At 40.1% G+C, this 25,931-nt stretch overlaps 1 protein-coding gene across 3 annotated transcripts in view; it reads right to left on the bottom strand.

Moving 5' to 3' along the window:
- Positions 1-25,931, bottom strand: part of AMPH (amphiphysin) — a 259,498-nt gene that overhangs the window by 135,772 nt on the left and 97,795 nt on the right. For all 3 annotated transcript variants that reach the window (XM_047695519.1, XM_047695517.1, XM_047695518.1), the window contains exon 2: positions 23,365-23,445. In XM_047695519.1, coding sequence (XP_047551475.1) covers positions 23,365-23,445 — 81 coding nt within the window. The remainder of the gene's footprint in view (positions 1-23,364; positions 23,446-25,931) is intronic.

The following is a 25,931-nucleotide window of genomic DNA, read 5'->3' as shown; positions in this document are numbered from 1 at the left end:
ATGCAGAATGTTCCTGAAACTCCATTTATGGTGTATTAGTTTTTTAGAGCTACCATAACAAAATACCACAAACTGCGTGTATTAACAATAGAAGTTTATTTCTTCACAGTTCTGGCAGCTGAAAGTCCAAGACCAAGGGATTGGCAGGTTTGGCTTCTCCTGAGGCCTCACTCCTTGGCTTGCAGGCCAGTGGCCTTTGTTTGCGTGTATCTTCGGTGTCTATCCTGTGCCTTGTAAAGACATCCGTCATACTGGATTATGACCCACCCAGATGATCTCATTTAATCTTAACTACCTCTCTAATGTCCCAGTCTACAAATATAGTCACAACTCTGAAGTGTCCTGGACTTCAATATATAAATTTAGGGGTACACGATTCAGCCCATGATGATATTCTCAAAGCAAGTTCATAGTTCAGCAACACGATCCCAAAGTCTAACACTGAGTGGTCTCTTTGTTCCAGATGCTGTCCCAAGGGCCGCAGCCCGATTAAATCATGATCCTTGGGGCGCCTGGGTGGCTCAGTGGGTTAAAGCCTCTGCCTTCAGCTCGGGTCATTATCCCAGGGTCCTGGGATCGAGCCCCGGCATCGGGCTCTCTGCTCAGCAGGGAGCCTGCTTCTTCCTCTCTCTCTCTGCCTGCCTCTCTGCCTACTTGTGATCTCTGTCAAATAAATAAATAAAATCTTTTAAAAAAAATAAAATAAAAAAATAAATCATGATCCTCAAATTAACTCCCTGAAGTCGGCACACTTTTACCGAAGAGAAGACTGAGACGCAGAGGCTGAGCAACTTGCCCAAACATCCTACTGCTGGTAGACGGGAAGCCAGCCAGTACCACAGCCCGGGGAGTCTGCATGATTCAGACTCCATAATCTGCCTCCAGAGCCCACGTGCCTCACTGGCCTCCTCCACCTCTGTGTCCCCAGCCTACAAATGCATGGATAACAGCTGAGGATGACTGAGGCTGTCCACGAAGAATCAGCTGTTTGATCAGTGACAATAATTTAATGCAAGACACTGTTTTCTGTGTTCTCATGATATAGGCCTAATCTTGAAATTAAAATACCAACTGTTCACTTGTTTTGCTCAAAAGCTCACAATTCCCAGAGTATATTCTACGGTTTCATGTAGCACAGTGGTTAGACGGGTGGTTTCTGGGACCACACTGCCCAGTTTTAAAATCTGAGTTCTACTACTTTTAACTGCAACCTTGAGCAAACCACCTTACTTCTCTAGGCCTAGGATTCCTCATCACATAAGTAAAATAATAGTACTTACTTCCAAGAGCTATCATGAAGGCAAAGGGAGATAGTCCATGGAAAATACCAGAAGAGAGCCAGGCACACAGTATGCATTCCATAAAAGCTGGATGTTATTATATTACAATGATTATTCTACAAAATATTTTCAGGAGGAACTACAGGGGCTCCTGGGTGGACCAGTCATTAAGCGTCTGCCTTTGTTTAGGTCATGATCCCAGGTCCTGAGATCAAGTCCCACATTGGGTTCCCTGCTCGTTGGGAAGCCTGCTTCTCCCACTCCCCCTACATATGTTCCTGCTCTCACTGTCTCTCTATCAAATAAATAAATAAAATCTTTAAAAAGAGAGAGAAAGAGAAATGACAAAGAGTAGGTATTTCATAGATGTTTGACTGACCTAAGTTTTGCTACATATTGTATTACAAAGGAGTATCTTCATGAGGAATATGCAAAACCTCCCCAAAACAAGCTACTTGGGAATTTAGAATGCTGCCTTTATTTGTACTCCTAAGATTCAAATACATAATTTTATTTTTCAGAACGATTTTTGTGATAGCTTTCAATGTTGCAATAATAGAGGAACTTAAAATGCATGGGAATAATTTACACAGATATGTAAGAGCGACTTAACATCAGATATGAGAAAAATCAAGTCACTATGATAAATAACTGTAAGGAAATGAGACAGCATGAACAGCAATGCCAAAAGAATCATCAGGTTCATGCTCAAAATGGAAGCTTTGTGCTACATATTCAGTTTTCTAATACACGAAGCAGAATTATAACTGTGGACTTCCAGGAGAATCAAGTGAGATGGGGTTTTGTGCAAAACACTTTATGGATGTCTAAGCCTGCTTGTGGGAAGTCTTCATAACAGAAACACTTCATCACTGCTTTTACCTAAGCCGCCCAGATGTGACTTGGAAACGTGTCAATTCTTCAAGCTCCTTAGAAGATTCTTATAGTTGTCTAGGTTAAGGACATAGTCAAATAGATGTGCAATTAAGGAAGCCACTGCCTTTACTATACTGGTATGATCTTAGGCATGCATACAGGTTGTTACTACCATCTGATGGCTCTTTAGAGCTGGTGCGGAAGTCGAGATGGGGAGCCAGGAGTCACAGTATTGGTATAAGGCCTCCAGGTGATTCTGACAGTTATTCGGAAACCTCTAATGTAGTCTGTCACTGTGTCTACAGTGTAATTGACACTCAGTGTGTTGATGTATCTATTGTAAGATGGCCAAAAAGACAAAAAGACAGCTAAAAACAAAAAACAGCAGCTCTGGGTTTCAGTCCATCAGCATCAGATATCCCTTCCAATGCCTCCGTCAGTTAGGCTGCAACCCCAATGCACAGTCTGCATGGGGGTACAGGATGATTTATGAGAGAGAATCACAGACAATGGGAGCAAATGATACTGATGCAAACCTGAAAATCAACTGCATCACATCCAGGCAGATTTTCACGACCGCTTCAGACAGTCTTCCTGGGCTCGGATGAGAGATGTGCCTTATTCTCTGCATCCCATTATACAACAATGCAATCAATCTGAGCATCATTCGGAGAGGAGCAACCAAACCAGATAATAAGCTTATTTCACAAGGGGAAGTAGAAGATATACGGAATTGGTCTCTAACTGAAGGCTGAGGAATGGGTACGAAACCCTCCCCCGTTCGCACGGTTAATTAATGTAGTAAGGGAAAATACAGTTAAAGGTAATAGCACAGGATACATGAAAGGAAACCATCAGAGTGATAACACAAAGAGCTTCCTCTGGAAGAGATTTCTTAACTGGGCACCAGGCACCACAGGGAGTGGCATGAACTGAAACCTGGAGTGTCTGTAGTTAGGGCAAATTTTGGTGAGGTTTCAGCTAAAGCTTTTCATTTATATACTACGCCATACCTAAAGAGATATTCTTTTTTTTAATTTTTATTTATTTGACACACAGAGATCACAAGTAGACAGAGAGGCAGGCAGAGAGAGAGGGGGAAGCAGGCTCCCTGCCAAGCTGAGAGTCCGATGTGGGGCTCCATCCCAGGACCCTGAGATCATTACCTGAGCCAAAGGCAGAGGCTTAACCCACCCAGGGTTAAGTACTCAGGTGCCACCCAGGCACCCCCTAAAGAGATATTCTTATAGATATAATAAGACAAATAAGAGTAAAGAGGATAAAAGATGGACACGTTTTCCAATGCATGTTTTTGTTTTCTTTCTCCCCTTTAGCACTATAGACAGCAACACCTGAGCCGATAAAGGGTGCAGATAAACTCCTCTTGCTCTTTAAAAGCCAATGAGCGGGGCGCCTGGGTGGCTCAGTGGGTTAAGCCACTGCCTTCGGCTCAGGTCATGATCTCAGGGTCCTGGGATCGAGCCCCGCGTCAGGCTCTCTGCTCGGCAAGGAGCCTGCTTCCTCCTCTCTCTCTGTCTGCCTCTCTGCCTGCTTGTGATCTCTCTCTGTCAAATAAATAAATAAAATCTTTAAAAAAAAAAAAAAGCCAATGAGCAAAATTGTGGAGGATGAATGGATGTATCAGAAAATAAAAGACTATAGAAAAATATAGGAGGATTTGTAGAGCAAGGACCAATCTATTCTTTTGACACCTACATGTTTCAACGCTCTGTTCCCTTCCACAGAAGTCAACAGGATTGGCAATCATACTGGGTTATACTTATCAAGAAAGGACTCTAAATGGAGACTATACACACAAACCCATCTTTTCCATTAAAACAATATTACCAAGGAAACTGACAGTCTTAACTAGGGGCTTAGTGGCCAGAATTATATTCCCTTGCTCTTTGCCATACAGTGAATGTACTACATCTAAATCAGGTAAACTAAGAGTCTCATAGACGAGCACATAACCGTTTCATTGATATTTAGCACACTGTGATTCGCGCTAGAGTGAGAACCTTTGCAGCAACAACTGATAGACACCCATCAAGCTAGGGAGTCTAGCTGAAAACGAGAGTGTGGGAAGGTGTAGAAATCATTTTTTCTCAGAATACCAACTGGAGTGAGAGTAAACTTGTGTGGTAATGTTAAGTGGTGAAACTAGGATACCCAAATGCATCATGGGTATCTATATTTTTTCACAATCCTGTGTCTTTTACTACTACTTTAACTGCTTAAAAAGAAGGATGACTTTTGCACCCTAGACCACCAGCTTGACAAAGACAAGAACGATGACTGACATGGTTATCATTCTGCTTCCATTGTTTTGTGCATAGCAGACGCTCAATAATTATGTGTTGGGTCAGCCAAGAAATGCTTTCAATATACTCTTATCCACAGGAAAGTTCTATCTTGCCTGTTGCCTATTACCTTTGATGAGGTACCCATGGCAGTCCCTCCACCTGTGTACAAGATCCTATGTCTTCCCGAATACTCAAGGACATGAGTCAGCTGTTATTCCCTTTCTCCGTGACTCATCGCATTTTCCTGTTATACTAAATGAGTCCCACTAATATACACGTATTTTTGCCATCTTAAGAAGAATGTCCTCTGATCCAACGTCCTCCACCAAACTACAGTTTTATTTACTTGCTCCCCTTTAAAGCAAATGCTGTTTTCCAAGCTTTCTGATACCCTTCACCTTGCTGTATGTATTCTCTACTTACACACAAAAAAACTTGTTTTTCTCTTTATAATTCTCATCATTTTCTAGATGACAATGTTATGTGTTTATTTATTTTTTAACGAATTAATTTACTTATTTGAGAGAGAGAGAGAGAGAGAGTGAATGGGGAAATGGGAGAGGGGCAAAGGGTAAGGGAGGGACAGAATCTCAAGCTGAGTACAGAGATTCTGTGCGGAGCACAGAGACTGATGCAGGGCTCTATCCCACGACCATGAGATCACGACCTGAGCTGAAACCAAAAGTCAGCCACTCCACTCACTGAGCCACCTAGGTGCCCTGTAATCTTATTTATGATGTTTGGCTTATTGTCTGCTTCTGTGTTTTGGAATATGAGATCCACAATCGAAGTGATCTTTGTCTTCACTGAAGTTTCCCAAAGACCTAGATACATTCCTGGCAAGAAGAAGACACTTAATAAATGTAAGGCAGATGGATGTCTAAACAATTACATATTATTGTTCCAAACATGCATCTATCAACCTACAAAATTCCTTGAAAGTTGATATTAACAGGAAACATTTTAAGTTTTGGAAAATATTTGCACACTAAGATGATTTTGTTCTTTGTTTTGGGTTTTTTTTTTTTTTTTTGGTATATGCACATTTAAAAGATTAACAGTAAAATACATATTTGTATACCCAAACAGCTTAAGATACAGAATTATAAAAGTAAGTTTTCAAACCATTGTGCTCCTTACTTACCACCTTCTCTTCACTATTCCTGAAGGTGGTCATTCCCTTGCTTTTCTTTTTTTAATTATTATTATGTTCAATTAGATGGTTTTCGGTATTACAGAATTCTCACAGAAACTTAAAGTTAGCTAGAACTAGGAGTATCTCTAGGGAAACTTTATTTCAAGAGATGTAGACACACACAAATTCTTTTACAGAATATTGTGTGCTCACTGCAGCCCGAAGGACGGGCCTCTTCCTGTGAGTTTAAACTTTAATGGAAACCCATAAATTCAAGCAACAAGACTCAACAATTAAGCTTCTCGGAAGCAATTAACTGGTATCACTTCAATGTATTAATGCTCTGTGGTGAAAACACTGTCCTATCAACAAAGAGTGAGCTTGCTCCAAGATACAATACATGGAAAAAACAAACAAACAAACAAAAAAACCCTAAAATTGGAGAACATAACTGGGATTCAAGGACTGAAAAACATCCTTCTGCATAATTAAAATTAATTTATTAAGTTAGTAAATATACACAAGGCTCTTGGAAGACTGAAAATAATGTATGTGCCAGCTGATATTTATGAAGTAGCATGGAATTAGCATAGAACTCTCCTCCAGGGAGGGGCCAAAGCTTTGCTCTAGTCTTGATAATCCAGATTGGAATCAATTCAAGGCCATATCAGACATTCTCCAGGGACTATTTTGCTGCCAAAAATTAAAATAAAATAGGAAAAGTAAATGACAATGAAGAAAGGCTCTGATACTAAATGAGGAGGCATGGAATATCTAAAACAAAAAGTAAAGACAGAGAATATGTGTGACAAGGAGGCATGTACTGGAGCACCTGGGTGGCTCAGTGGGTTAAGCCTCTGCCTTTGGCTCAGGTCATGGCCTGACCTGGGTCCTGGTATCAAGCCCCGCATCGGGCTCTCTGCTCAGCAGAGAGCCTGCTTCCTCCTCTCTCTCTCTGTCTGCCTCTCTACCTACTTGTGATCTGTCATATAAATAAATAAAATCTTTAAAAAAAAAAAAAAAAGGAGCCATGTACTTACTAAGTACCTACCTAATAGGTGCTAGAGGGCATGGAAGTTTTTTTAAATGACTAAGACAGGTTGTCTTCCTTTAAATATTTCATAATCTAATGAGGACACGGATATACTGTCATATAAGAGAAATGGAACAAGAGTTACCAGATGAACTATAAAAGATGTATTACAGGGACGCCTGGGTGGCTCAGTTGGTTAAGCAGCTGCCTTCGGCTCAGGTCATGATCCCAACGTCCTGGGATCGAGTCCCGCATCGGGCTCCTTGCTCGTCAGGGAGCCTGCTTCTCCCTCTGCCTCTGCCTGCCATTCTGTCTGCCTGTGCTCGCTCTCTCTCCCTCTCTCTCTGACAAATAAATAAATAATCTTAAAAAAAAAAAAAGATGTATTACAGGAGTCTATAGAGGAATATGCTGACTGAGGAGAATGGAAAGACCTCATGCAGGGAATACTTGTCAATTGACTGTAAGAGAAGGTGGGATTGGAACATATGGACATGACAGGTCAGGCAAGGGTGATTTAATCGTAGGGAAGCACTTGCAGTGGGGGAAATGGAAGTGGAAGAAGAGCTTGGAAGTAAGCAGTTCAGTCCCTAAATGATATTGTTAGATGTCAACCACCAACTATTCACTCCATCAGCTTCCTTTCTGCCTTTCACTACACCAGACCATCTGGATTCCTATCAATCTCCTCAATATGGTGCTACAGAGAAAAGCCACTTGCATCACAGATAGGATGTACGGGCCCAATACTACATGGGACATTGGGATCAAATCAGGGTATGACTAAAGAAAGGTTTAATGCTCTGAATGTGAGAAGAAGCCCAAGGCAATTTGTAGCTACAAATAATTTATGTCCTACAAACAGAGGACTGAATAAAGACCAAGACTAACCAAGCAGAATTTTCTCTAAGTCATGAAAATACATATTCTTAAAAGGCTAACTTAAGGAAATTACTCCAGCTAGAAGATCATGGATTTTTCTGAGTTAGAATGTAGGTATGGAGTCAGACATATTTTTGAAGAACAGATAGAGCTATTGGTAGAGATGTTCTCAGGTGCAGACTGAGTATAACATAGTGCTCCACATATCACTCTTGCTTTATTTGATTTCATTAAAGGAAATGGAAACTTATCACCACCCCATATCTATGTTGTCTTCTTGATCTACAGACTATTCATTCTCTGTTGGAGAAGTTTCATGAGCCACAACTTTCAGTAGGAACTTTCCTTATACACTCTTTGCTGAAATGTCACCAGAATTCCGTCCTGCTGGTCTGCCATGTCCACTTATGACAGGTCTTCACCAAGCATCAAAAGACTTGCTTTCTCTCCACTTGACAGACTTGTCTGTTATATAATGGACCCAAAGATATGTCTGACTAATTTAAACCTTGTATTCTGCTAAAAGATATCAAACAGTGGCAAGAAGCTGGATGTGAAGGCAATCTGCCCCATAGCTCATCCTTAATATCGCACCATTAACAAATGTCATGAACATCATAACTGCATTTCAAATAGTTTAACCTCTTTGATATTAAACAGTTCTGCTATTTCCGCCTTAATACAACTTAAACAGGCGCCTGGGTGGCTCAGTGGGTTAATACAACTTAAACATTTTACTTTCCACCTTCTCCTGGCCCTGAACAAATGATTTCTTTTCTCAAATACAGAACATGAAATAATGCTCACTTTAAGTGGACGTATTAAAACCAGACAATAGGAGGGAAATGCTCTATGAATAACAAACCTGTAATTAGCACAGGGCTCCTCTGAGATGAGGGAGCCTTCATCCCAGTGTGGAGAATTCTTCTGTGACTTCCTTCAGCAGCCACAATGGAGCCAAGATCATTAGGGCCAATTCTACCACCCTGTGAAATGTATTACTACACTTCTTACAAGGAATTCCTGAGAAGGTGGCAGGAACCACATTTTAATTCTTTAGGGACAATACAAACAAACCACATCTTCTTAATTGATAACTGTCATCCTATTAAAGTCTAAAAAGAAGACACTCCAATAAGTTAACAGACTATATTAACTGCTACCTTTCCTTCAGGACATTAATAATGTTCATCATTAATATACTTGTATGTATAGTACTGCTTATATATTTAGTATAATGTAGCCCAGGAATCATCCCGTGGACATGGATATTTTTGTGGGCTCCATTATGAAACTGAATTAGATGCCAACATTTAGTAACAGTTATTTCCAGTGGTGTACAAAGTTAGGATAGGGAAGGAACTCTTAGAAGTCTGGTGCCAAAAGCCAGGACAGAGAACTCTAAGCAGGCATATCACTACACAAGGGGTATGCCAAGTGGTTGATGAGTCTTGGCCAACATGCATAGAGTAGAGGGGAGGAGAAAAGGGCAGGCCAATGTGAATCAGCCCAGAATGAAGGAGCAGAGAATGAACACTTTTGACTGGTATAACACAGGAGATGAGGAGATGGTCCACACTGTCAGGAGATTGGTTACCTTAAAGGTATTGCACAAATAAATACCTACTGGGAATAATAGAAGCCAGATTTATCACTCTCAAAAAAGGAAATATAAATATGAACAAAGGGAAGACCCAAAGCAGGAGATACTGAACTGTAATTAGAGATGCCATGGTTTCAGATAAATAGATGAGAAAAAACACAGAGTATGTTATAAATACATGTGTGTTAATTCTGTTCAGTTAGAGGACTTACAAGCATGATACCTTAGAACCAAAGAATATAGCCAGCACTCAGCTCCTAGTTTCTAAATACCATTCTCCACTTAAGAAGACAACAAACCCAGGACTCTTTAAAGAAACAACTCAAATGAGAAACAACTCATTTGAAGGCTGGGTAGAGCAAGCACAACATGAACTTAGAACATTCTGTGGGAAAATGTTAAAAAAAAAAATTCTCAGAGAATAATGGGGACACAGAAGTCACTACCAGTAGTTCCCCCATTGGCTAAATTTAGCGCAATTGTGCTTCAAAAGGACTAGTTTATTACTTGTCAATAAATAAATAAATAAACTGTCAAAAAATAAAATCTTTTAAAAAACCAAACTTATTGTTTAGGGGTTTTTTTTTAAGATTTTATTTTTTTATTTGACAGAGATCACAGGTAGGCAGAGAGTCAGGCAGAGAGAGAGGGGAAAGCAGGCTCCCTGCTGAGCAGAGAACCTGATGCGGGGCTCGATCCCAGGACCCTGAGATCACCACCCCAGCAGAAGACAGAGGCTTACTCCACTGAGCCACCCAGGTGCCCCAGGACTAGTAATAATGTTTTATAACCCACTGAATGAAATAAGAATCTCTAAGTTCATACAAAGATAATTAATTAATTGGAAGAGAAGGGGACATTTTTTACCATGAAGCAGAATGCTAAGTAGTAAGTGTAGAAGGAATTAGGGAAAAAGTCACTATTTAGCAACCATCAGAGTAACAGCAATTTAGACAAGAAGCTTCAACTGATAAAACCAAGAGTGAAAGTCTGCAGAAGGAACAGGGTATTTTCAGTCTTAAAGTCTATCTCCATGGGACGCCTGGGTGGCTCAGTTGGTTAAGCAGCTGCCTTCGGCTCAGGTCATGATCCCAGCGTCCTGGGATCGAGTCCCACATCGGGCTCCTTGCTAGTCGGGGAGCCTGCTTCTCCCTCTGCCTCTGCCTACCACTCTGTCTGCCTGTGCTCATGCGCTCTCTCTCTCTCTCTCTCTCTCTAACAAATAAATAAATAAAATCTTAAAAAAAAAAAAAAGTCTATCTCCACAAAATACTTCTAAGAGTACTTATGAATTTAAAACTAAGGACTAGAGCAATCAAGCAGACAGCCTCTTTCTAACCAAGTGATAAAAGTTGACATCCATAGTAAAGGCATAAATCAGAATCATGTGTATCCCCGATATCACACACTGGAAAGATCCTGCCACAGAGGGTCACATGAAGGGTCACATGAAGCTAACACAAGAGATGATCAGGCAAACCCAAGTCAAGGGACATTCTACAGTTAAACGCTGCTCTGTACTCAAAGATCTGAAGATCATGAAAGACAAGAAAAGACTGAAGAACATCTTCAATTTTAAAGAGACTAATGGGACTTGACAACTAAATGCAAATCTGACTGTGGAATGGCCCCTGGACCTTGAAGAACATAAGCGAACAATATGTTGAAAATAATTTCTCCCAGTCTGTAGCTTGTCTTTTCCTTCCCTTAACAGGGTCTTTCTCAGAGCAAAAGCTTTATCACAGGCAAATTCAGGGTTCGTAAAAAATTAGGTGATAATATAGGATTGACGGTCATTCACTGATTTTGATGGATGAACTGTGGCTCTGTAGGAGAGTGTCCTTTTTGTATACCAGAGAGATAATAGGTGTATGGGATGGACAGATGGATGGATGGATGGATGGTTGGGTGGATGCATGGATGGATGGACAGAGAGAATGATAAAGTAATTGGAAAACCTAGGTAAAGGGTATACAACAGTTCTGTGTACCTTTTATAACTCTCTATGAATTCAAAATTATTTAAAAATATAAGATATATCAAATCAATTGAGATTTCATGTAAAATGCAGATTTTACCTTTTCTGGGGAATCAGATGTGGCAACTCTGGGCCCCATTCTCATGTGACAAATGTGAGCTGGCACTGATAGCTGCTTTTTTTACACCCTATGAATTCTGTAATTCAGCCCAAACCTCACCACTCCTTGTTTCTCTCCTTGCTTACTTCCTCATTTATGTTCCCTCTCCATCTCTGTAAAAATGTGAGCCTTTGGCTCTTACCTTAAAGCACTTTTACCTGATATAAGCAGTAGGTGGTCAGCTTTTTCTTTTTTTTTTTTTTTTAAAGATTTTATTTATTTATTTGACAGAGAGAGATCACAGTAGGCAGAGAGGCAGGCAGAGAGAGAGAGGAGGAAGCAGGCTCCCCGCTGAGCAGGGAGCCCGATGCGGGGGCTCGATCCCAGGACTCTGGGATCATGACCTGAGCTAAAGGCAGAGGCTTAACCCACTGAGCCACCCAGCCGCCCCAGCTTTTTCTAAGTAAAAGTGTGAAAGGGCATGTTTTCCAACAGAAATTTTTATTGAGGTAACTGCAGAATCCCATGCAGTTAGAGAAAGTAATACAGAGTCCTTTATCCTGTACCTAGTTTCCCCCACTGTTGCAATAACTATAGTGAGAACAATATCACAACATAGATGCAATCCACCAATCTTAATCTCCCAGTTTTTACTTGTATTCATACATGTATGTGTATTTAGTTCTATACAATTTTATCACATGTATAATTTCATGTATCCATCCCCACAGTTAAGACACAGAACTTATTCTACCAGGACAAGGATCATTTGTGCTTTTATAAGCACACCCACCTCCCTTCTCCCTTTCTTAACACCTGGAAGAAAAGTGATTCTTCCCTCCCATTCTGCCATTTTGTTATGTCAATAATGTTTGTTACAAATGGAATCATATAGTATGTAAACTTTTAGGGCTGGCTTTTTTTCACTCAGTCAAATTCCCTAGAGATTTTTCCAGGCTACCATATCTACCAGTAATTTCATCTTTATTGCTGAGTAATACTGCATGCTGTGGACATACCACAGTTTGTTTAACCATTCACCTGTTGAAGGATATCTGGGATGTTTCCAATTTGGAGCCATTACAAATAAAGCTGCTATAAGCATGTATGTATATGTAGGATATTGTATGAACATAATTTTTCATGTCTATGGAAATGAGATAAATGCTGAAGAGTACAGTTGTTGGGTTACATGACAGTGCATGACTTTTACAGAAATTTTTCAAGAAACAGTCAAAATGTTTTCCAGTGGAGCTGTATCATTGGTACCCAATGTATGAGTAATTCAGTTTCTCCAACATCCTTGCCAGCATTAATGTTCTTTAGTGTTATCACTAACTTTTATTTTAGCCATTCTGAGGTATATAGTGACATTATATTTTTAGTTTGCATTTCTCTGATGGCTAAATATATGTTAAACATCTTTTTATGAATGGCTTCTCTGCCATCTAGATATCCTCTTCAGTGAAATGTCTGTTCAGAGCTTTTGAGTATTTTCTAACTAGATTGCTTTTGTTTTATGCTGTTGAGTTTTGAGAGTTCTTTATATGTTCTAAATACTTGTCTTTTTATCCTCTTAAGAGTTCTTTTGCAGAGCAAAAATTTTTAATTTTGATGAGATCCAATTTATCAGATCTTCCTTTTTTGGATTGTGATTTTGGACTCCAGTCTAAAAATTCTGCTTATTCCTAGATTTTGAAAACTTTCTCTCCTTTTTCCAAAAGCTTTAAGACTTTATGTTTACATTTAAGTCCTTGATCCACTCTGGGTTTAATATTGATTGTATAAGAGTTAGGTTTTGGTCAAGGTTCATATTTGGTGGGGGGAGGTTCTATAGATATCCAGTTACTACAGCACAATTATTGAAAGACTTTCTTTCTTCTATTGAATTGTCTTTGTACCTTTGTCAAAAATCAACTGAATATAGTTGTGCGACTCTATTTCTGAGTTATCTATTCTGTTCCATTATTTATGTGTCTACCCTGCTGATACCATACTATCTTGATTACTTCAGCAGTATAATAGGACTTATTACTGAAATAGAGTGATTCTTCACACTTTATTCTTATCTCTCTTTTAACCTAGAATTCCAGGGTCTGCATGCTTCCATATAAATTTTAGAATAAGCTTGTGTATGTCTTTTAAAAAGCTGTTACAATGGGGCGCCTGGGTGGCTCAGTGGGTTAAGCCTCTGCCTTCGGCTCAGGTCATGATCTCAGGGTCCTGGGATCGAGCCCCACATCAGGCTCTCTGCTCAGCAGGGAGTCTGCTTCCCTTACTCTCTCTCTGCCTGCCTCTCTGCCTACTTGTAATCTCCATCTGTCAAATAAATAAATAAATAAAATCTTTAAAAAAAAAAAAGCTGTTATAAGAATTCCATTAAATTTCATTAAACCTATAGACCAATTCAGTAAGTACTGACATCTTTACTATGTTGAGTCTTCCAATCCATGAACATGGCATGTTTCTTCATTTATTTAGTTGACTTTTTTCTTTAGCTTATTATAATTTTCAGCATATAGACACATATTTTGGGAAGTAAACAATTCATTTATTTGGAATGTTACTATGTTTTTAACTTTGGTTTCCACATGTTCATTGTTAATATATAGAAATGTGATTGATTTGGGGATGTTGACCCTGTATCCTGTGACCCAGCTGAACTCACTTATTTGTTCTAGGAGTTTTGTGTTGAGGTACTGGGATTTCCTATGTACACAACATGCCTGAAAATAAATATTTTATACCTTCCTTTCTGATCTGTGTGCCTTTCATTTCCTTTTTTTTTCTTTATTGTGCCAGCTGCAACCTCTAGTTCTACATTGGACAACATTGGTGGGTACGGACATCCTTGACTTGTTCCCAATTTAGGATAAGCATTCATTCTTCTACCATTAAGTACGGTATTAGCCTTAGTTATCTTGTATATACTCTATCAAGTTGAGGTAATTGCTCTCTATTTCTAATTTGCTGACCATTTTCATTATGAATGTGTGTTAGATTTTTGTCATATACTTTTTCTACATCAATTAGTATGATTGCATGGTTTTTTTCTCCTTACCTGTTTAAATGGTGGATTACACTGATTGATTTTGGACTGGTTTTTTTTTTTTTAAGATTTTATTTATTTATTTGACAGACAGAGATCATAAGTAGGCAGAGAAGCAGGCAGAGAGAGAGAGGAGGAAGCAGACTCTCCGCTGAGCAGAGAGCCCAATGCGGGGCTTGATCCCAGGACCCTGGGAATCATGACCTGAGCCAAAGGCAGAGGCTTTAACCCACTGAGCCACCCAGGTGCCCCATGATTTTGGACTGTTAAACCAGACTCACATACCTAGAATAAATCTTACTTGGTCATGGTTATAATTCCTTTTATACATCATTGGTTTGATTCGCTGATACTTTGTTAAGGATTTATATGTCTAAGTTCATGAAACATATTGATCTTCAGTTTTCTCTTTTCACACTGTAATTTTCTGGTTTGGCTATTAAGGTCATGCTGGCCACATCTACTTTCTATAAAAGACTGCATAAAATTGGTGCTAATTCTTCTTTAAATATCACAATTCCTCACTAAAACCTCCTGGTCCAGAAGATTTTTCTGTAGATTTTAAATTTCAAATTCAATCTCTTTAATGGTTATAGGACTATTCCAATAGTCTATTTAATCTTTATTACCTTTTAGCAGCTTATGGTCATTGAGGAATTGGTCCATTGTGGTTGTCAAATTTAAAAGTATGAAGTTATACAACAAATTAAAAGACACTACATCAAATTTAAAAAAAAAAAAACTTCTGCATAACAAAAGAAACCACCAACAAAATAAGAAGGCAGCCTATAAAATGGAAGAAAATATTTGCAAACCATATATCTGAAAAAGGGTTAATATCCAAAGCTTATAAGGAACTCTTACAACTCAACAGCAACAAAACAAATAATCCAATTTTTAAAATGGGCAGAGGAACTGAATAGACCTTTTTCCAAAGAAGACATACAGCCAACAGGACCATGGAAATGTGCTCAACCTCACTAATCATAAGGTAAATATAATCAAAACCACAATGAGATGTCACCTCACACATGTTAGAGTGGCAATCATCAAAAACCCAAGAGATAAGTGCTGTGGAAAAAAGTGAAGGAACCCTTTGGCATTGCTGGCAGGAATGTAAATTGGAGCAGTCACTGTGGAAAATGGTATGGAGGTTCTAGAAAAAACAAACAAAAAACACTGAACTACCTTATCGAGCAATTCCACTTCTGAGTATATATCCAAAGGAAATTAAAACAAGATCTCAAAGAAATATCTGCACTCCTGTGTCTACTGCATCATTATCTACTGTAGACAGGTATGGAAATAAGCTGTGTCCATCAATGGATGACTGGATAAAAAAAAAGTGGAGTGTGTGTGTGTGTGTGTGTGTGTGATGGAATATATTATGGAATACTTATATATATAATGTTTATATATTTATATATGTATATATAATGAAATATTATTGAAATGGTAATGAAATATATAATGAAATGTTATTCCATGAGAAAGGACATTCTGCTATTTGCAACAACATACACAGACCTTCAGCACATTATGCTAAGCAGAATAAGTGAGACAAAGGCAAATACTGTATAATATAACTTATATGTAGAATCTAAAAGAGCCAAACTCATAGAAACAGAGACTGGAATGATGGTTACCAGGGTCTAGGGGTTGGGATAAAAGACAGATATGGATCAAAGTGTAAAAACTTCCAGTTAAGAAGAGTAAATGAAACAATATGGGATTGGGAGGGAGACAAACCATAAGTGACTCTTAATCTCACAAAACAAACTGAGGGTTGCTGGGGGGAGGGGGGTTGGGAGAAGGGGGGTGGGGTTATGGACATTGGGGAGGGTATGTGCTATGGTGAGTGCTGTGAAGTGTGTAAACCTGACGATTCACAGACCTGTACCCCTGGGGATAAAAATTTATATGTTTATAAAAAATAAAAAATAAATTAAAAAAAAACCTTCCAGTTATAAGATGAAGAAGTTCTGGGGACTCTAATGTGCAGCACAGTGATTACAGTTACTTATATTGTGGTATATACTTGTGGTGGCTAAGAGACTAGATCTTAAATGTTTTTACCACACAAAATAAAAATAGGAATTAGGTGGTGTAACTCTGGTGGTAATCATTTTGTAATACATTAAGTGTATTAAATCAACACTTTGTACACTTTAAACTTGCACAATGTTACATGTCAATTATATCTAAATAAAGCTGGTGAGAAAAAAGAAGGAGGAAAGGAAGAAGAGAAGAAAGAATGCAGGGAAGGGAAGAGGAGGGTAAGGGTTGGAAGGAGGAAGGAAGGCAGACCAGCCCTTCGTGGCCCATTTACCTACCCAGCTCACCTCCACCCTCACTCTCCTGACTCAGCTCTTAGCATTAATATTATTAAATCATATGTAGTTTTTCAAAGGCGGCGTTCTCTTTCTAAAGTTTTGGGTTTTACATATGCCATTGTCTTTCCTGGGTGGCTCTTCACTCCTGTCCTTGTTATAAATAAATAAACAAGCAAACAAACAGTGCTGTTCACAGTATCTGCTGATTGTCCTTTTCCAGGCTACAGGATCTATAGTAGCTAGAGGATTTATAGTGATATCCTTTGTTTCACTCCTGATATTGATAATTTATGTCTGTTTGGGGAGTCAGTCTTGCTAAAGATTTATCAAATTTATTAATTTTTTCAGAGAATCAGCTTTTTATTCATTTTCTCTATTCTTGTCCTATTTTCAGTTTCATAGATTTCTGCCCTTTTATATTTCCTTCCTTCTGCTTGCTTTGGGCTTATTTTGTTCATCTTTTTTTGAGTTTCTTGAGGTAGGAACTTAGACTATTGATTTGTTTCCTCTCTTTGTTTCCAATATAAAGATACAATGCTATAAATTTCCCTTCAGCTGCTTTGAAAAATTTTATTTTCAAGGCCTTAAAATCTGGGGTTCAGGTAAATACTCTTCATTTCTTCTCAGGATCCTACACCTGGAGTCTAATACGGTCTGTACTGTCCCCTAATTAAGCCTGATTACCTAGAAAGAGCCTTATTAAACTCATTCTCATGAAGGTCTGAGTAGCATGTATGTTCTCTTACAGGGGCATGTGTATTTTCACAGGCCGTACAGCTTCCAGAATCAACAACACGGGGCAGAAGGGAACTCACTGCCCCCAAAGTCACACCTGCTGAGGTTAAGATCCTCTCCAAAGACTGAAGGTATGCAGATCACAGATACTTCAAGGCATGGCCACCTAATCTCTCTCCAAATTTTATCATAAAGACACTAAAATGGCTATCAAATGGAGGGTAAGAAGTTTCAAGAATTAGAGGAAGTGCTTAAAGACGAGTGTACAAACAGAAATAAAGCATGAGTCCTCGATTTGTTGCCCCCAGACTAGCCGCACTGGCATCTTCTGGGACCCTGTCAGAAATGCTCATGTCCAGGCCTCACCCCAGACCTACTGACCTGGCAGTCCAGGGGTGGGGCCCAGCCATCTGTGCTGCATCTGATGCAGCTCAAGTTTGAAAACTACTGCTCTGGTGAACACCAAACTTGCCCCCTGACGTTCTTGCTCAGAATCTGGTCTGGTGACCTGACAGCAGGCTCCGGAGGCTGGCTGAGGTTCTCCATACTCTGGGTTAGGACGCTGTCATTTAGAACTGGATCACTACCCCAGACAGATAGATGGGATCACGTCTATTCCAGGCAGTGGCTACTTCAGAGGAAGGTCACTATTAATATAATAAAAGGTAGATACTAACATATTCAGATCACGGTTATTTGTGGTAAAACGAAATAGTTCTAAGGCCCTACTGAGTCTATATGCTCAAGTATATGCTCAAGAAAATTGCAAAGATATTCAGAATGCAAATGAAATTTGCCATAAATAAAAATTTTATCCACACATTAACACACTGTGGGAGTATATTTATATTTACATTTTTAAAACTTCTATAAGTTTTATTTTTAATTACTTCATGCATATGTATTTAAAAATGTCATGAAGTTAACTTACAAAAATTCACATATTCAACATCTTTTCCATCCCAGAAATAAACACACGATCTAAGAATGTGCTCTAAATGATCATTCCTGGGGGTGCCTGGATGGCTCAGTTGGTGAAGTGTCTGCCTTGGGCTCAGGTCATGATATCGGGGTCCAGGGACGGAGCCCCACACTGGGCTTCCTGCTCAACCGGAGAGGAGTCTACTTCTCCCTCCTCCTATGACCCTCCATCCCCTACCCCTGGCTCCTGCTCTCTCTCTTATTCATTCTCACTCTCAAATAAATAAAATCCTTATTAAAATTCTTTTAAATTATCATTTCTGCCACAGGGTTAGAATATTTCTCAGGTTTGAGAAATATTTTTAAAGCTTAGGTGCAAAGCACTAGATCCTGTGAATATATAAAGATGAAAACAGCTACACACGATGCTTGTGCTGAGGAGAGAGCTATAAGAAGACACGACTCCAGCTTTCAGTCACTGGATAACCCTAATAACTGGAATAACTGGCTCCAAATTCTCACCACTGGAGATGAGTTCAAGGCCTGAGCATTTCCTTCCTTCTTTGTATTACAGCAAAGTGACAATGTTCCTCGCTGGTGGGCATGGGGAGAGGGAGCAGAACAACATCGCTATGGTATTTAAAGCCCTGAGAGGTGAGAGGCCTCTCCCCTTTATTCCAAGTTTGGCTTTTGGACTGTAAGTCTGGTTGGGTGCTCCCAGCTGTACTCACTGAAATGTGACCAAATAGCAGATTATCTGGGCCCAAACAGTCCCTGAGCTGTTCAATCACTGTAATTAGCACAGTTGCTGTAAGCATGGCATCTTACATGGGCAGACTTATTAGCAAGGAGGAAGAAGAGAGGCCAGGGACCTTCTTTCCCATCTGGGACCTCTTTGCTCACGAACAGATTCATCAGCAGGCTACCAGGTAAAAGTAGGCGATGTTCACACCATCAATTCTGCTACTTGTTAGCGGCTTTGGTAAGACAGGCAAAATAAAAAAGGGGGGGTAAAAATACAACACTTTGGGGGAAGACATGTTGAAGTCAGTGCGTTCTTTCTCCTGAGGGATTTCTATAATCCTTGCTCTCTTTGGCACTCCTCATCACGGAAAATCCCAAGTTTTCGGCAGAAGAGTTCACTCTATTTATTTTTGCTCTGCCCTACACTCCTCTTCATCCTTGTCCCAGTTAAGCAGTTTGTGAAATCTGGACCACAAAAACCAAAGCAATGTAGAACCCAAAGGACAACCAAGGGAGTGTGCACAGACCTTCCATCCACACCCTCAGTCTAACAAAAACCAGCTTTCAGGAAAAGAGGTTTGGGATCAAAAAGAATACCTGGGGTTGGAATAAGATAAAAGTTAAGCTTCCAGTCAGAGTACAAACACAGATGCTGCTGCCACCTTCGTTTCCATCAATCACTGTGAGGCTTTCATGATTTTACTAAAGGGAATTTAAAAGCAAAATCACCTGGGCCCAAGATGTTTGATTACTTCCTAGAACATTCTAGAACAATCCACTTTGGATTAAGTATGAATTGAGCATGATCAGGTGACTATAATATAATACACAAATCCAAATAGAGTTCATCTGATACTCTCTATAGTATCTTTTTGGATTTGAAAAATACATTGTCACAGAAAAAGAGATGAAATCTAGATTTCCTGGGTCAGATAATATCTTTAGAGTCTGTTGCTTTTAGATGATGCCTTCTGCCTTTAGAGTAACGATTCACCTTTACATGAACACTTAAAGTAATAGGCCCTGTAGAGGTTACTACAATTCAAGTAGATCCTCCTTTCTAGGTCAATGTTTCTGCACAAGCAAATGTAGAAACACCTCTCTCAACATAACCAACAGATGTGAATTGGTTACCAATACATATCGAGGCTTAAAAGGATACCTTTTCCCTTCTGCAGAGTATTACTACATTCATCCTCCCACCAGTCTTCTCAATCATTAGTACGTTTTTACAGAAAATTGACAAATCCCTCTCTTCCCTCCCTCCTGTCCATTCCTTTTCTCCTTCTCTCCCTCTACTATACAGACAGGGTTAAGGTACCATCATCTCTCCTTTCTGCACTAAAAGAACTATACATTTAGGTTTTCTGATTAAAAGAAACAAACAGATAAACATCAGAGTGAGTATGCGCAAATCCAAGATGTTTTGGTGCAAAAATGTTTCAAAGAGAGTCAAAGAGGGGGGTCAAGATACTCTTTAAGAAATACTATTCCGGGGCGCCTGGGTGGCTCAGTGGTTAAGCCACTGCCTTCGGCTCGGGTTATGATCTCAGAGTCCTGGGATCGAGCCCCGCATCGGGCTCTCTGCTCGGCAGGGAGCCTGCTTCCTCCTCTCTCTCTGCCTGCCTCTCTGCCTACTTGTGATCTCTGTCAAATAAATAAATAAAATCTTAAAAAAAAAAAAAGAAAGAAAGAAATACTATTCCGGGGCGCCTGGGTGGCTCAGTGGGTTAAGCCGCTGCCTTCGGCTCAGGTCATGATCTCAGGGTCCTGGGATCGAGCCCCGCGTCGGGCTCTCCGCTCAGCAGGAGCCTGCTTCCTCCTCTCTCTCTGCCTGCCTCTCTGCCTACTTGTGATTTCTCTCTGTCAGATAAATAAATAAAATCTTTAAAAAAAAAAAAAAGAAATACTATTCCTACATTTCCATTCCGCTTGTTTCACTCTTATAAAGTAGACTTGTTTGTTCCAACTTCCCCAGACTTTGAAGTTTTACCCAGTTCTTGAAATCTGCTAATATTCTTGGTAAGGACCAAAGTGTTGGGTCTTCAAGAATGATAGTATAGGGGTGCCTGGGTGGCTCAGCAGTTAAAGCCTCTGCCTTGGGCTCAGGTCATGATCTCGGGGTCCTGGGATCGAGCCCCGCATCGGGCTCTCTGCTCTGCAGGGAGCCTGCTTCCTCCTCTCTCTGTGCCTGCCTCTCTGCCTACTTGTGATCTCTGTCTGTTAAATGAATGAATGAATAAATAAATAAATCTTTTAAAAAAAAAAAAGAATGATAGTATACCATTTGCTCTATAACACTTGAAAATGTGTCTAGTGATGGGAACGGAGAGCACAGCAACATTACAAGGTCACCCCAGGCTGCTGCTGTTGGTGGTACAGGTCATTTAACTGGTGGAAGCTGATGATTTAACCAATCATACTTTTCCTTAGTGCTGAGACTAAAAACAATTCTCACCTGGTTCAGTCAACAAGTTAAAAAAAAAAAAAGGCCAATGAGAATTCACTGAAATTGGAAAATGCAAAATGCTTCCTAGTCCCGAAGTCTTTTCTGAACTTGATGCTTCCCAAGGTTAGCCTTCTGGGGTGCTAACAACATCAAAACACTGTAAGAGTGATAGAGGGGGGGAAAAAAAAAAAACAAGAGCAAAGACCTAATTAGCTCCACAGAGACACACCAGAGAGGAAGAGAAGAATGTAAATCCTCAAGAAGCAAGCAAAATTACAGACATGAATCCTTTCTATCTAACTCGAATTGCTTAAAGCAGATATTTGGAATCACCCTGCAAAGTAATAGGACAGAGACTGACAAGTTTCCCCGTGTGAAGTTGCTGCAATCCAGACAGTGATATAGGGGGTATAGCTCAATGGTAGAGCATTTGACTGCAGACAGTGACATATACGAAAGTTATCCAAAGGCATGAGAGAACGTACAAAAACTCACAGAATGAGAATGTAAGGAGACATGGAGAATCTGTCCTGGAGGAGACGGGGGACAGCATAGTCTATAGGCCTGGAGCTGACATTTCTCTAGAATTCTCTCTTCTACCTCATTAAGCCAAATCTCTCCACAGTACTGTTTCCTGGACATGATCTATTTCAGTGTCACTATTCTCTTCTCCAACTCCCTTCTCTCCTTCCTCATTTTCAGGCAGAACATGATGGCTACCACTCACAGTATGAACCAAGTACCTATCTGCGCACGTCCACTCCTACTCTTGGGATGAAGTGGTAGGTATTCAGGAATGAGCTCTGGCGGAGCCTGGGCTACTTGGCTCCGTACCTGTTGGATTTTATCACCCCGTGTCAGTGAAGGAAAGAAATAGTATGTCTGCAGTGAGACAAATAGTAGGGGCTCTGGCCCAAAATGGAAGAAAGTAATCTTCAGGATTTGAGATCTGCAAACAGGAACGAAGGGGACAAAATGAAACCCATGAGGATCTGACATTACTGATTGTCATCCCCAAGGCCACAATATCCTATGGACACTGGTAGCTCCAATGACACCAGGAAAAAAAATCTGTGTCCGCACATCATCCCCCCTGTCCAAACCCTCTTTGCCAGAGCTTGCAGTCCCAGCCTTCTTCCCACCCAACCTCGATTATGACCTTCAGATTGGAGGCTTCTAACCATAGAGAGCCCCACTTACACCTCCCCACACTTTGACCCTCATGCACAACTCTGGCCAGTTATCCACGCCTTAGAGATATAAACAGATAATTTAGAAAAGAGTTTGCTTCCTCATGCATGTGTCTGTTGAACACACAGCAGCCCATCAAACGACCAAACATCACAAACCATGTGTCTCAACCTTCTTCTTCATTATCACCCCCCTCAAGAAGCTTTGTAGACATTTTCTTCCATCACACACCCCCATGAAATTTTAATACCATGGATATACTATATGTCTATTTATGTGATGTATACACATAAAAAGAGTACAATTTCTTTTATCTACAAAGAACCAATTTTCACCCCCTTAGGGGAGATATAACCCCTGTTAAGAATGCATGATCTTGAAGCATGAAGCAATTAAAAATACTGTGCCAGAAGTATCTAATTCCTATTTCCCTAATACTGCACTATACTAAGACTATAAATCACCCAAAACAACATCTTTCCTTTAGATCAATAATCTGTACTAAAGAGCTCCAGTCAAGCCAAGTCTTAATCTCCCGAGAGTCTAAAACACAAATCATCTTCCTGTGGAACCTACTGCCTCTTCCTTCACCTGTCATAAGAAAGCCTACAGAAATAGTAAGTGTCACCCTCGGGTTAAAAACCCCAAAGAAAGTTTTTTCCTTCCACCTTAACACATTTTAGTTAAATACTAAAACACAAACACAGTCAACCCGTTTCCCCTTCCAGAAACTAGATAACTGTACTTACCTCTTGCCGTTTGAAGTTCTGGACGTATTCTTCAAACTGCTCATCTTTTGTCTCATCAGCTTTCCCAAGCTTCTGAAGGACCTAGATGGCAAATAAAACAAAACAGTTTGATTCAATGTCTTCAAGTAACAGGTAGAGCAAAGCTGCTGTTTTGCTCTTTTGAGGAGACATCACTCAGCATACCCAGTTTTTCTTTCCTGGAAGCATCTAGGCTTGATGGCTTGGGGTTGATCAGTCTTGGATTTTAACCAAGTTCAGCAACCCACAGGCTAAGCAATGTAATGCTACATTGCATTCATTGACTTACATATCTGCTTCCTCCAGTAGGCAGAGGCAAAGCTCTGTCTTGTCTTCTTGTCCAAAGCATCTGGTACAATGTTCAAGGCATAACAGGTACACAGTTGTTTGTTAAACAGTAAACCAAGGTTATGCCCCTGAAGAATTACCTACTTTATAGGGATGGTATTAGAATTAATGGAGACAGGCCCATGGCAAACTCTAACCCACCACCCTCCAATATGTCTTTCAACTGCCTAAAAGCTCAAAGAGGCCCTGAATAGAGACTGGATATTAGCAATCCAGAGCATTAGGGAATGCTGTGTGGAGCTTATTCAAACTATGCTGGCAATCCTAGCAGACAGGAATGTGGCCGACTACATTCCAGCCAAAGAAGCAGCCTCAGCAGAGATCACTGGAAAAATCATTATATATTGTAGTACTGGGCAGGAGGTGTTCTGCCTTCCTAAAGCACCAGATGGGGTTCTAGGAGAAGGAGTTCTTCGAGAGAGAGCAGAAAGTTACTTGGGGACAGAGTAGAAGGATCCTGAGAGCCATAACTGGGTTCTCTATTCAATAGTCCCACATCTAGGTTCTAAAACACCAGGTCGTTTGAGAATTTTTAAAAATTCCATAAACACTGCCTTAATGAGTTGAAAATTATTTATATGAAAATGTTGTCCTTAACTTTTGAAAAACTGTCACAACAAGATCATCTTAGAAGTGTGTTGTAAATGCAAGACATTGTTACTATTATTTTTGTTGTTACCATTGTGGTAAGAGAGAGAGGGCAAATCAAAATCGCACAGGCCACACTTGCTAGAGAAAGAAATTCAATGACATAGGGATTCTTGACCTTGTTCTACGATCTCCCCCCATCCACCCCTGTATTTTTTGTTCCAAAGTAAAAATAACTTTAAGAAGTCGTTCGATAGCTTCTTTATTCTATCTTTTAAAAAATTTTTCATTTTGAAGCCAGGTCTCCCAAAGGACCTCTTGCCACACACATAAGAGTAGCGGGGGAGGTACCTAGCATTAACTATGTGACCTTCCCTTCTGATTCTTAACATTTACTATTTCTCAATGTTTGGCTACTCTAGAGCAGGTACATCTTTGAGTAGCGGCAACACCGCATCTGTTGGCAGCAGTTCCCAAAAGCCAAGAAAGGCTGTCAATTTCTCCTGAGCAAGCCACCTTGACCCCACCACTTTCCACGCAGTGCAAAGGCACTGTGATCTCAGGAGTGGCAGAAAAGAGAAAGATGTTTACAGAGCCTCCACTATGCACCTGAAACCTCAGAGAGTGATTTACATGTTATGTCTGTCTTTCCTTCTCACAACACTCACAGCTGCTTCTTATTCTATCCATATAACAAATGAGGAAATAAGACAGAGTAAGCAGCTTACCGGGGACCCTCTGGAAAATTCCCTTTTTGAGGCCTGGTATCCCTGTCTCCACCCACAGATTGCCTGTCCTTCTCGTGGGAAGCAAGTGGGATTTACACATCCTGTCATTCTCATCTGAGATTCCTGGAGGCCACAATACTCTGAGAAAGACCCATCTTCGAGGGTGCATATCTACCACTGGGAAGGGGATTCTTCACAGACCCTTTGCTGAAAGTCTGTTATTTAAATTTTAAATCATTACACCTTGCATTTCATATTTCTAGAAATTATTCATATAATTAAAGTAGAAAAAAACGACCCAAAAAACTGCTCCTAGGTGTCGAAGAGAGAATTATAATTGGATGACACCGTAAGCCTACATTCTCTCTTCTAAAGACTGTAGTAAAGGACCCAGACCTCTGTGAGTTACAGCACACGCACATCTTGATGGCAGCAGCCAGAGGAGAGATGGGAAAGGCACGAGTCAGGGGCAGCAAAAGATGTGGACTTTGCTAAGGACTTTCTCATGCCAGTCACTGTGATAGGGGATTTTATTGATTCAGTTGATTCTCATGGAGCCTACTCACTCCTATTTTAATTGCATCAACAGCATAAACTTACACTGACAAACAGCTGGTGGGGGGGGCGGATATTGGATGTATCCCACAATGAGAATCGGGATTCACAAAAAGACCTTCTCCTGCAAGATGGTATTCAACGGGGATAAAATTTGGGTCAAAAATGTAAATTGTACACGTACTGAATTTATGGTATCAACTTTCAACCAACATCAACAGAACAGATGCTAGGAATATGTGGCTTCCACCCTTCGGGAGAAATAAGGGATGACTTTCGCAGATACTCAATACGCATCAACAAAGTTATGTTGCTGGAAAGCTCCTCAGG

Source organism: Lutra lutra, chromosome 11 (assembly GCF_902655055.1).
Source record: "Lutra lutra chromosome 11, mLutLut1.2, whole genome shotgun sequence".
Classification (NCBI taxonomy): Eukaryota; Metazoa; Chordata; class Mammalia; order Carnivora; family Mustelidae; genus Lutra; species Lutra lutra.
The sequence above is the reverse complement of the archived record's forward strand: the minus strand, read 5'-3'. Positions and strand labels throughout refer to the sequence as shown.